General features: G+C 40.4%; 1 protein-coding gene across 1 annotated transcript in view; it reads left to right on the forward strand.

Annotated features, from left to right (window-relative positions):
• The first annotated feature begins 607 nt into the window (after positions 1-607).
• Positions 608-13,210, forward strand: part of AK7 (adenylate kinase 7) — a 31,567-nt gene continuing 18,964 nt past the window's right edge. Inside the window, exons 1-6 of the mRNA XM_060755903.2 lie at positions 608-758; positions 4,513-4,698; positions 8,685-8,793; positions 10,495-10,589; positions 11,130-11,240; positions 12,791-12,874. Of these exons, the coding sequence (XP_060611886.2) occupies positions 654-758; positions 4,513-4,698; positions 8,685-8,793; positions 10,495-10,589; positions 11,130-11,240; positions 12,791-12,874 (690 nt within the window). The 5' untranslated portion in view covers positions 608-653. The remainder of the gene's footprint in view (positions 759-4,512; positions 4,699-8,684; positions 8,794-10,494; positions 10,590-11,129; positions 11,241-12,790; positions 12,875-13,210) is intronic.

Genomic DNA, 13,210 nt, shown 5'->3' on the forward strand with positions numbered 1-13,210 from the left:
TCCAGCTTGTCAATATCTCTCTTGAATTGTGGTGCCCAGAATTGGACACAATATTCCAGTTGTGGTCTAACCAAAACAGAATAGAGGGGTAGCATTACTTCTCTAGATCTAGACACTATGCTCCTATTGATGCAGGCCAAAATCCCATTGGCTTTTTTTGCCGCCAGGTCACATTGTTGGCTCATGTTTAACTTGTTGTCCACGAGGACTCCAAGATCGTTTTCACACGTACTGGCAGAATATGGGTTGGACTGTATGGTCTTTGTGGGTCTCTTCCAAATCTGGGATTCTATTTTTCATAAGGAACTTTGAGCAGTGGTTCTCAACCAGAGTCCCCAGATGTTTTGGCCTAAAGCTCCCAGAAATCATAGCCAGTTTGCCAGCTGTTAGGATTTCTGGGAGTTGAAGGCCCAAACATCTGGGGACCCACAGGTTGAGCACCACTGTCCTAATTGGAAGGTATACTTTGAAGGCGTGAAGGGATGCTGAAGGTGCAATTGGCTCTTCTGAGAGGCTGAGCCCTTCCCTTGTGGGACCACTGGCTGAGGCCCAATCCCGGCCGGCGCGCGACCCCGCTGCCTAGCAACCGCGCGGCCAAAGTTGCTTAGCAACCGCGCGGCGTCCCTGCCCCTCCCTCTCTCCCCACGGCCGCCATGTCTGAGGAAGAGGAGGCGGTGGCCGAGGCTGAGGAGATTATTCGGAGCCAGAGGATCTTCCTCAACCACCTGGACTCCTACTGCGGCCGTAACATCGGGAAGGTGAGACTTGAAGCGGGGAGAGGCGGAGGGGTCAGGCTGAAGGAGGAAGGAGGCATATACACTGGGGAAATAATGCAGTTTGAGACCACTTTAGCCACCAAGGCCCAATGCTATGGAATCATGGGCGCTGTAGTTTTGTGAGACACAAGTAGTCTTGGGCAGAGAAGCCTTAAGGCCATGTAGAACTACAATCTCCATGATTCCATAGCTTTGAGTATTCATAGAACCATGGAGTTTGAAGAGATAACATGGGCCATCTAGTCCATCAAAGTATCCCTGACAGATGGCCATCTAGCCTCTGTTTAAAGGTTTCCAAAGTGCTTCCACCACACTGAGGCAGAGAGTTCCACTGTGGAACAGCTCTTACAGTCGGGAAGTTTATTTATTTACCACATTTATGTGCCACCCTTCTCACCCCGAAGAGGATTTAGAGCGGTTTACAAGATATATATATATATACACACACACACACACATACAATATATTATATTATTAGCATAGTACAATATCAGTATTATTTATTTATTTGCGACATTTATATTCTGCCCTTCTCACCCCGAAGGGGACTCAGATTGTCTTATAAGATATATATATATATATATATATATATATATATATATACACATACATACAATATATTATATTATTAGCATAGTACAATATCAGTATTATTTATTTATTTATTTATGACATTTATCTGCTGCCCTTCTCACCCCGAAGGGGACTCAGAGCGGCTTACAGGATATATATATATACATACAATATATTATATTATTCGCATAGTATAATATCAGTATCATTGTTATATTATTAGCATAGTATAATATCAGTATTATTTATGGGAGCCCCCAGTAGCACAGTGGGTTAAAGCCCTGTGCCTGCAGGACTGAAGACCAATAGGTTGCAGGTTTGAATCCGGAGAGAGGCGGATGAGCTCCCTCTATCAGCTCCAGCTCCTCACGCAGGGACATGAGAGAAGCCTCCCACAAGGATAATAAAAACATCAAATCACCCGGGCGTCCCCTGGGCAACGTCCTTGCAGATGGCCAATTCTGTCACACCAGAAGCGACTTGCAGTTTCTCAAGTCGCTCCTGACATGACCAAAAAATATATATTATTTATTTATTTATTTACGACATTTATATGCTGCCCTTCTCACCCCGAAGAGGACTCAGATCGGCTTACAAGATATATATACATACAATATATTATATTACTAGCATAGTACAATATCAGTATTATTTATTTATTTATTTATTTATTTATGACATTTATATGCCGCCCTTCTCACCCCGAAGGGAACTCAGAGCGGCTTACAAGATATATATACATACAATATATTATATTATTAGCATAGTATAAAATCAATATCAGTATTATATTATTAGCATAATATAATATCAGTATTATTTATGGAAGCCCCCGGTGGCGCAGTGGGTTAAACCCCTGTGCCGGCAGGATTGAAGACCGACAGGTCACAGGTTCGAATCCGGGGAGAGGCAGATGAGCTCCCTCTATCAGCTCCAGCTCTTCACGCGGGGACATGGGAGAAGCCTCCCACAAGGAATTTCTCAAGTCGCTCCTGACACGACAAAAAAGAAGAAGTATTATTTATTTATTTATTTATTTACTACATTTATATGCCGCCCTTCTCACCACGAAGGGAACTCAGATCGGCTTACAAGATATATACATACAATATATTATATTATTAGCATAGTACAATATCAGTATTATTTATTTATTTATTTATTTACGACATTTATATGCCGCCCTTCTCACCTTCTTAGTTTGGAGAAAAGAAGACTGAAAGGGGACATGAAAGCCATGTTTAAATATTAGAAAAGATGTGACATTGAGGGGTAGGAAAGCTTGTTCTGCTGTTCCAGAGACTAGGATATGGAGCAATGTGTTCAAATTGCAAGAAAAGAGATTTCATCTAAACATTAGGAAGTACCTCCTGCTGATAAGAGCTGTTCATCAGTGGAGTATTCTGCTTCAGGGTGTGGGGGGAGCTTCCTTTATTTATTTGTTTACAGTATTTTTCTCACCCCTAGGTTTGTTTGTTTTTTAAAAAAAGAAAATGGGTGACCGTCTGTTGGAAGTGCCTTGATTGTGTATTTCTGCATGGCAGAATGGAGTTGTACTGAATGGTTCTTGTGGGCTCTTCCAACTAAGATTCTAAAATTCTATGATTGTAAACAGATGGCACCAACAGATTTTGACTGACAGTGTTGGTAAAGCAATTGCCCTAAACCTCTCAAGTTATTGCTTTGCCATAGTTTGGGAGCGGGCTTGTTTTCTGCTTCCCAGAAGACCAGGACTCAGAGCAATGGATTTGAATTACAGGAAAGGAGATTCCACCTGAACATTAGGAAGACTTCCTGCCATTAAGAGATATTCAACAGCGGAACTCACTGCCTTGGAGTGTATTGGAAGCTCCTGCTTTGTAAACTTTTAAACAGGCTGCAAGGCCATCTGCTGGGGGTGCTTTGATTGTGCTTTTCCCACATGATAGGGGGTTGGACTGGATGGCCTATGTGGCCTCTTCCAACTCTATGATTTAGTATTGGATTGCAGCTCCCAGTTTTCCTCACCACTGGATATGCTGGCTTAGAGCTGATGGGACTTGTGATCCAACAATATCTAGGAGACCACAAGAAGATAGGAAAGACCATTAAAATACTTGGTTTAAATGAACCAATGAGAAAGGAACGGTTTAGAGTGAGGACACAACTGTGATGAAAATAAATGTTTTATTCCCATGCCATTTTCTACATTAAAATCACACACATACATAGCTATACCTAATATTCGTCCCATAGAGGAAACATATACAGATCATGTATGGGAACCTATATGTTTTATCCTCTAAGTGACCAGTGGGAAAAGAAAATGGCACACAGTGGTAGAAACTATCCCAAGCTCCTTGTTGTTGTTATGCCTTCAAGGAATTTCTGAATTATGGCAAACTATTATGTGGCTTTCCTGGAAAATGTTGTTCAGAGAATTGCCGTTGCCTTTGTCTGAAGCTGAGAGAGCATGACTTGCCTAAGGTCAAACAGTGGGTATCAATGACTCAGCCGGGAATCAAACATTGGTCTCCAGAGTCATAATCCAACACTTTTTGCTGTAGATTTCACCTCAAACAAATGAAGGACTATACCAATCAGGAGAAATGCCTCTAGAACATGGCCATATAGCCCGAAAAAAACCCACAAGAACTTACACCAATCACCCTTTGTGTGCTTTTATCTGTTTTAATCTGGCAAAGCTGTCTTGATTTCCATATTTGATTAAGGAGTACAATATTAAAAAGTATATACATAGGTTTGGGTTTACCCAATGCCTTTACATAATATTACATGTAAAATCTATACACACTACTTGATGCCTCCTCAGTGACAGGTGTGATATAAAAGTAAAAACAGTAATAAGTAGGAGAGCTCAAAAATTATTTTGAGAAATTCCCAGAATCCTCTATATCCTCTGGAGAGTTCTGGAAGTTGTACCTTTATAAAGTAACTTTTTGAAACCTTGCTAATTTAGTGAGCAATTCTTTTCTTTCTTTCTTTATGGCTGTATAATTTCATCTCACAGCTCACTACAGCAAATTCTCACAATGCCATGGTTGGTTATTGAATTAATGCTTATCAATTGATCCAAATACTAAAATAAAATAGGACATTGCAATAACTTATATAAAATGAATTATTTTAATTATTCCACGGACCATTTTGTGTATGTTTAAAGTACCTATCAAATGCTATTGTTGGAGCCTCTCTGGACGAAATTGCAGAGGAAGAAGAGGAAGAAGATGAAGGGAGATCAGCTGCTGAAATTTTACCTCCAAAACCAAAGGAAGGACTATACCAAATTGTGGGAACTCTTTCACAGGAAACAGATAAAAAGCCAGATTTTGCTGTGGAAGCATATACAGTGAGTATTACTCTTGTTCTTCCTGTGAAATACTCCACTTGCAAAGTGCAAAAGTGAAGCTGGATATATTTGATACATTCAGACTACAGGAAAGGTAAATCAATGAATCAATCAAAATAATAGTTCATGGCTTTCCAAACTTGATATAGTTATAGGCCATAGCATACCTTACCACACACCTGCCTGAGGCCAATGAGAGTTGCAGTCCAGCAACCTCTGGAGACCCACAAATTGCCCAACACTTCTCCAAAAAGCATACTGTAGTAGATGGACTAGGGCTATATATCCATTCTTTTTTCCACGATTCATTGCAATAGTGTTTAGTATAAAGTTTTGTAATATCTTGGGTATGTTTGGGAGCTATTTCATACCTTGAACAGACCATGTGTGATTGTTTTCACAAGATTTTTACCATCTCAAGTGTGGTATGGCAAAACATCTGCTTGAGTTTGCATTTGTGTCATTTCTTCATTTTCAAAGGTTGCATGTTCAGGGAGACATGCTTTTTGTTAATGCAGGGATCTATCTAAGATGATATTACATACTCTACTGAATGCTTGACTCAGATCTGAAATGGCTGTCATACCTCTCTAAAGATTATAAATTATACTATGACCTGTACAGTAAATTCATGAGCATCTCAGGGCTAAGGATCCAGCAAAGGATCACCAGCAAAGGATCATCGCCTTGTTGGGGTGCTGGAGCTTGAGCACCTCAATGATGTCATGAGCGAAACCGTGAAGGGCCACCCAAGACGGGATGGTTGTGGCAGAGAGGTCAGACCAAGCGTGATCCCTGGGGAAGGCAATGGCAAACCACTCCAGTATCCTTGCCAAGAAAACTAAATGGACCAGTACAACCAGAGATATGTCGGTATGCCATTGGAAGATGGGACTCCCAGGTCAGAAGATGGCCAAAATGCTACTTGGGAGGAGCAGAGGATAAGTTCAACTAGCCCCAGATGTGATGACGCAGCTAGCTCAAAGCCGAAAGGAAGGCTAGCGGCCGACGGTACTGGAGGCGAACGACGAATCCGATGCTCTAAAGATCAACACACCATAGGAACCTGGAATGTAAGATCTATGAGCCAGGGCAAATTGGATGTTGTTATTGGTGAGATGTCAAGACTAAAGATAGACATTCTGGGGGTCAGCGAACTGAAATGGACTGGAATGGGCCACTTCACGTCAGATGACCACCAGATCTACTACTGTGGACAAGAGGAACATCGAAGAAATGGAGTAGCCTTCATAATTAATAAGAAATTCGCTAAAGCGGTGCTTGGATACAACCCAAAAAATGACAGAATGATCTCAATTCGAGTGCAAGGAAAGCCTTTCAACATCACAGTGATCCAAATATACGCCCCAACCACAGCTGCTGAAGAAGCAGAAGTAGATCAGTTCTATGAGGATCTGCAGGACCTACTGGATACTACACCAAAAAGAGACATTATTTTCATTACAGGAGACTGGAATGCCAAGGTGGGAAGTCAAATGACAACTGGGATCACAGGCAAGCATGGTCTGGGAGAACAAAATGAAGCGGGACGCAGGCTGATAGAATTCTGCCAGGAAAACTCGCTGTGTATAACGAATACTCTCTTCCAACAACCTAAAAGACGGCTTTATACATGGACCTCACCAGATGGTCAACACCGAAATCAGATTGACTACATCCTTTGCAGCCAAAGGTGGCGGACATCCATCCAGTCAGTGAAAACAAGACCTGGGGCTGACTGTAGCTCAGATCACGAACTTCTTATTGCCCAATTTAGAATAAAACTAAAGAGATCAGGGAAAATACACAGACCAGTTAGATATGATCTCACTAACATTCTTAGCAAATATACAGTGGAAGTGAAGAACAGATTTGAAGGACTAGATTTAGTAAACAGAGTCCCAGAAGAACTATGGACAGAAGTCTGAGACATTGTTCAGGAGGCAGCAACAAAGTACGTCCCAAAGAAAAAGAAAACCAAGAAGGCAAAATGGTTGTCTGCTGAGACACTGGAAGTAGCCCAAGAAAGGAGGAAAGCAAAAGGAAACAGTGAAAAGGGGAGATATGCCCAGTTAAATGCGCAATTCCAGAGGTTAGCCAGAAGAGATAAGGAACTATTTTTAAATAAGCAATGCATGGAAGTGGAAGAAGACAACAGAATAGGAAGGACAAGAGACCTCTTCCAGAAAATTAGAAACATTGGAGGTAAATTTCAGGCAAAAATTGGTATGATAAGAAACAAAGATGGCAGGGACCTAACAGAAGCTGAAGAGATCAAGAGAAGGTGGCGAGACTATACAGAAGATCTGTATAGGAAGGATAACAATATCGAGGATAGCTTTGACGGTGTGGTGAATGAATTAGAACCAGACATCCTGAGGAGTGAGGTTGAATGGGCCTTAAGAAGCATTGCTAACAACAAGGCAGCAGGAGATGATGGGATCCCAGCTGAACTGTTTAAAATCTTAAAAGATGATGCTGTCAAGGTGATGCATGCCATTTGCCAGCAAATATGGAAAACACAAGAATGGCCATCAGACTGGAAAAAATCAACTTATATCCCCATACCAAAAAAGGGAAATGCGAAAGACTGCTCAAACTTCCGTACAGTGGCCCTTATTTCTCATGCCAGTAAGGTAATGCTCAAGATCCTGCAAGGAAGACTCCAGCAATACATGGAACGAGAGTTGCCAGATGTTCAAGCTGGGTTTAGAAAAGGCAGAGGAACGAGAGACCAGATTGCCAATATCCGCTGGATAATGGAGAAAGGCAGGGAGTTTCAGAAAAACATCTACTTCTGCTTCATTGACTATTCTAAAGCCTTTGACTGTGTGGATCATAATAAATTGTGGCAAGTTCTTGGTGGGATGGGCATACCAAGCCACCTTGTCTCTCTCCTGAGGAATCTGTACAAGGACCAAGTAGCAACAGTCAGAACTGACCACGGATCAACAGACTGGTTCAAGATTGGGAAAGGCGTACGGCAAGGCTGCATACTCTCACCCAACCTTTTTAACTTGTATGCAGAACACATCATGCGATGTGCGGGGCTGGATGAATGCAAAGCTGGGGTGAAAATTGCTGGAAGAAACATTAACAACCTCAGATATGCAGATGACACCACTCTGATGGCCGAAAGCGAGGAGGAGCTGAGGAGCCTTCTAATCAAGGTGAAAGAAGAAAGCGCAAAAGCCGGGTTGCAGCTAAACGTCAAAAAAACCAAGATTATGGCAACAAGAATGATTGACAACTGGAAAATAGAGGGAGAAACCGTGGAGGCCGTGACAGACTTTGTATTTCTAGGTGCAAAGATTACTGCAGATGCAGACTGTAGCCAGGAAATCAGAAGACGCTTACTTCTTGGGAGGAGAGCAATGTCCAGTCTCGATAAAATAGTGAAGAGTAGAGACATCAGACTGGCAACAAAGATCCGCCTAGTCAAAGCCATGGTATTCCCTGTAGTCACCTACGGATGTGAGAGCTGGACCTTAGGGAAGGCTGAGCGAAGGAAGATCGATGCTTTTGAGCTGTGGTGTTGGAGGAAAGTGCTGAGAGTGCCTTGGACTGCGAGAAGATCCAACCAGTCCATCCTCCAGGAAATAAAGCCCGACTGCTCACTGGAGGGAAAGATACTAGAGACAAAGTTGAAGTACTTTGGCCACATCATGAGGAGACAGGAAAGCCTAGAGAAGACAATGATGCTGGGGAAAGTGGAAGGCAAAAGGAAGAGGGGCCGACCAAGGGCAAGATGGATGGATGGCATCCTTGAAGTGACTGGACTGACCTTGAGGGAGCTGGGGGTGGTAACGGCCGACAGGGAGCTCTGGCGTAGGCTGGTCCATGAGGTCACGAAGAGTCGGAGACGACTGAACGAATGAACAACAACAACTCAGGGCTAAATTAAATCTGGGAGTGAAGTTTGTAAACAATGTTGCAACATGGAGGAAAGTGAATTCTTCCTCAACAGCCTTTTTGTTTCTTTTTAGACAACATCTCGGGATGAGTTGTTAGCTCGCATGTTAGAATGTGACATAATTATTTATAACATCACTGAAGATGCAAAACAGATTGAAGAAGCAACCTGGGCAGCCACTGGTCAGTACACTTTGCTCCTTCTCTAGAATTTGTATGGCAAAATGATCATCCACTAGGGAATGAGGGTGTTTGATCTAGTTTGAAGGAACAGATAGTCAATTGAACCATAATTAACTTTCTCAGCCATGGAAGTATGTAAATCATACACCTGCAAATTAAGTCATCCTATTTATGTGAATGTTATACATCATGATTATGCTAGTTTCAATGCTTTGGTCAAGTTGAATAGGTATAGCTAGGCTGTACATCTCAAAAATATCTAAGCTGAATTTTTGGTAATTTAGCTTGCCTCTTATATTGACATGTGCGAATGAATCAAACACTGTGGTCCAAATAGATTGTTTGCCTGTTCGGCTGGCTAGCTGGCTGACTTTCTCAAATACTGGCATTTATTGACCATCTTTTGCTGGGGAAATTAGTGTCTCTATGTTCTAACCCAGATCATTTGTATACCTTTCCAAAGAGCCGGTTTTCTAATAGGAACATTTGCATAATACCAACAGCTGACTGTAAGATAAGGAACTCTGGACGTGCTTGGCATTTATCTTTGCACCTGCAGTTTGCCATTTAGTGAAAGATAAATACACAGATTGCTCTGTCTATGTTAATGTTACATTGCTTGCATCCTTCCAAATGGCATTGAACTGCAATTTCCATAATTGTAAATATCACAGCCAGTGTTGAGGAATGATGGGAGTCCTAGTACAACAAAATTTGGTAGACCATATTTTGTCCAATCTTGATGTAAAAGCTGTATACAGAGCTTCTTGTTCAATGTCAGCTATGCAAGGCTACTTCTGAAATGACAACAGAGGCATGTCGAAGTGAGATTGTCAATGGTAAAATGAGAAATCTTGATATGCGTATAAGCTTTTGTGTCCACATTAAGACAAGGCTGGACAACAGATAGATAGGTAAATTTTGAGTGAATTCTTGTACATCTCCATAGAATTCTGTTTTGCAATACAAATATTTTTTTACTGCCCTTTCGTAGTATACAACTCAATTCTCCCATACCTTATTTTTAATCTGTAAATTATGAATATAAGTGAGTTAATTTTCAAAAGGTTGCTATGGAACTTCTGCTGTGCAGTTTTTGAGTTTTGTGTTACCTGGAAGTAACTGGCTAATTTTTAGACAGAGTAATAAAGATGTAATGAGGCCACATTTGAAAAACAACATAACATTTAGGAACAATGTTTTCAAAAATTGGAGATGTGTGTAATTAATAGGATTTTCTATTTACTTTTTAAAGGGTATTTTTTTATTTCTTTAGAGACATTTTGATCATTTTTTTTACATTTTACATTCTTGCTTATTATTCCTGAAGTGTTTTTCTTTAATTAAAAATTAAACAACCCAACAAGTTTGTAATTATATATTTTTCAAAGTTAGGGGCCTTGTATTAAGTTGCAAAACAAATTGCTTTTAGAAAATATCTTTCCAGATTGAGAATCTTTTATCTGTAGAATTCTGATGTAGATTTGCAAGATTGTGGGAGGCCATGGTGACCCTCTGTGAACACTGGGTTAAAAAACCAAATTAATTCCCATCAATCTTCCTGCTTTTGGAATAAAATACTGCCTATATATTACTGACCCTATACTGGGAGAAGAAAAGATTACCCTACCAGAAAACAGATCTAAAATTATGGAAATAGATAATTAAAATTAGCATCTATGCTCTTATATGATTACACAGTGTTAAATGAGGAATCAGTCAACTTTGAGAAGCAGAAGGTGTTCATTCTACTATCAACAATCATGACGTGGGCACGAAGCAAGCCTCTTGATCCTGTGAGTAGTTGGAGAAAAAAAGAAACAAACTTCTGACTGATTTTAGGAAATGTGCTTATATCACTAAATCTTTGAAATGTGCAATGCAGTCTCATTTCTCTGAATGTCCCTGTTTTAATTTGAATCCTGAAGCTTTTGTGAGTTTGTCTTTTTCTTTTTATATATAAAAAAACACAGAACAGCCTTATTTTCAGCACACAAAACTGCAATTTAAATTGTAGCTGTTGTGGAAGTAGTGGTTATAATTTCCTTTCTTTATTGAACTAGGATGAAAGGTGGTTTACCAAAACTAAAACAGATACATTTAAAAAAAACAGATATGTAAATGCATGTAAAATGTTACTGTTGAAAAGGAAATTATTTGTAGAATTAAAAACAATTTAAAACAAGTTATGAAAAGTAACCTACATGCTGATGTTAAAATTCCTCTCTTAACATGTTGTTTGCCCAAAATAAAAATAATAATTTGCTAAGTTTTCAGTTTAATCAATTTTTTATTCTTCCTTCTTTCGCTTCCTATCACCACTTCACTCTGCCCAGGATGATCCAGAAATACCTTTTACTGAAGAAGATTATCGGCGAAGGAAACCTCATCCGAATTTTATAGAGCATACCAATGCAGAAAAAACTATTATAAAACTTGGAAAAAATGTAGGTATTGATGGAAAATTTGCTTTCTGAAATTTAATAGAGGCAGGTGATAGGTGTTTAAGAATCTCACCATCTGAATTATTTCCATGTTGACTCAAGCGGAGGGAATATCACTGTTGGCTTTGTTGAAAATGAGCTGCTTGGAATCAAGACCAAAATAATTGCAGAACACATATTCGGAGAATCATTTAACCACACCTGAGGGGAAGCACTATCTTTTGGCATTTTCTAGAGTCTTCAAATGATTCCTTGGGACTTTATTCTTCTGTAACATGGCAGAAAACTATTTCTCTCTCAGTATTTAATTATTTCATACATTTGTATCCGCATCCTTCTCACCCCCGAGGGGTGATTCCGGGTGACTTCACAACAGGCATTTGTTCAGTGCCATCCGCATTCATAAAAATAGATTTAAAACAATTCATTAAAACATTACATTAATAAGGCATTTGTTTAAAATCATGCAGGTTTAAAATCCAAGTCCGGATCAATCCATTGTCATTCATATCACTTGAGTCTTATTCTCAATTGCTGCCTCTATTTTTCAAATGCTTGGTCCCATAACCAGGTTTTGATTTTCTTTCTAAAGGACAGGAGGGAGGTAGCCAATCTGATGTCACTGGGGAGAGAGTTCCACAGGCAAGGGGCCACCACTGAGAAGTCCCTATATCTCGTCCCCACCAGTCGCCTTTGCGATGGTGGTGGGATCAAGAGAAGGGCCTCTCCAGCTAATCTTAAACTTCGTGATAGTTGGGAGGTATGTTTGGACAGGTAATCTGGACCAGAATCATTCAGGGCTTTAAAGATTAAGACCAGCACTTTGAATTGTGCTCAGTAGCAGATCGGCAGCCAGTGGAGCTGGCAAAGCAGAGGAGTTGTACGCTCTCTGTATGCCTCTCCGGTGAGAAACCTGGCTGCCAATCGTTGGACTAGTTGGAGCTTCTGGGCAGTCTTCAATGGCAACCCCATGTAGAGTGTGTTGCAGTAGTCTATTCAGGATGTAACAAGAGTGTAGACCACTGTGGCCAAGTCAGAATTCTTAGGGTAAAGGTGCAACTGGCGCACAAGTTTTAGTTGTGCAAAAGCTCCCCTAGCTACCACTAAGACCTGGGGTTCCAGGCTCAGTTATAAGTCTAGGTTCACTCCCAAGCTGTTCCAAAATTACATGCACATTTAACTTAAGAATAGAACCTATCTTGTTCGTAACTTGAGGACTGCCTGTAGTGGGTTGATTATTTCGCTACTATTCTGGAGGCCAGAGTTTAAATTCTGCTTGTCTATGGAAACCCATTGAGTAATATTGGGTAAGTCACACTCTCTCAGCCTCAAAAGAAGGCAAAGGCAAACCTCTTCTGAATAAATTTTGCCAAGGAACTCCCATGATAGGGTCACCGCAAATTAGAAATGGCTTGAAGGCACATAAAAACAACAGATTTCTGGCCATGGGATATGGTCAGGGCAGCTCCTTTTGTTTTCCTCTAGTGATGCATTAACTGAAGATTGCCATGCTACAGAACTTTTCAAACAATAAATTCCTTTTTGCCCCACAGAATAAAAGCAAATTTGCTACCTATGTCGTGGCTTCAGGTCTTCAGTATGGAGCTGAAGAAAGACTCCTACACTACTTTTTTAAGGTAGGTGCCTTTAATATGTAATTTGGGTTGCAAAAGAGGATGGTACAGAGTGCAAGCCTGCGCCTTCCTCTTTGGGGCAGCCTTATGCTAGTTAAAGTGTAAAGTCATGTCCCCCTTCAGTCTTCTCTTCAACCTGAACATACCCAGCTCTTTCAACCTGTCCTCATATGGCCTGACTATGATTGCTGATAATGTGGTTTTATAGTTGTAATTGCAGTGTTTTATATGTTTAATGCTCTTAATCTTCTTTAAATTTTTAATTGAAATGTTTATTTAATTGTATATTCTAATCTAATCAATGTAATTTCTTTAAGCTTGTGGGTGTACAGTATTTCT

Source organism: Anolis sagrei, chromosome 1 (genome assembly GCF_037176765.1).
Source record: "Anolis sagrei isolate rAnoSag1 chromosome 1, rAnoSag1.mat, whole genome shotgun sequence".
NCBI lineage: Eukaryota > Metazoa > Chordata > Lepidosauria > Squamata > Dactyloidae > Anolis > Anolis sagrei.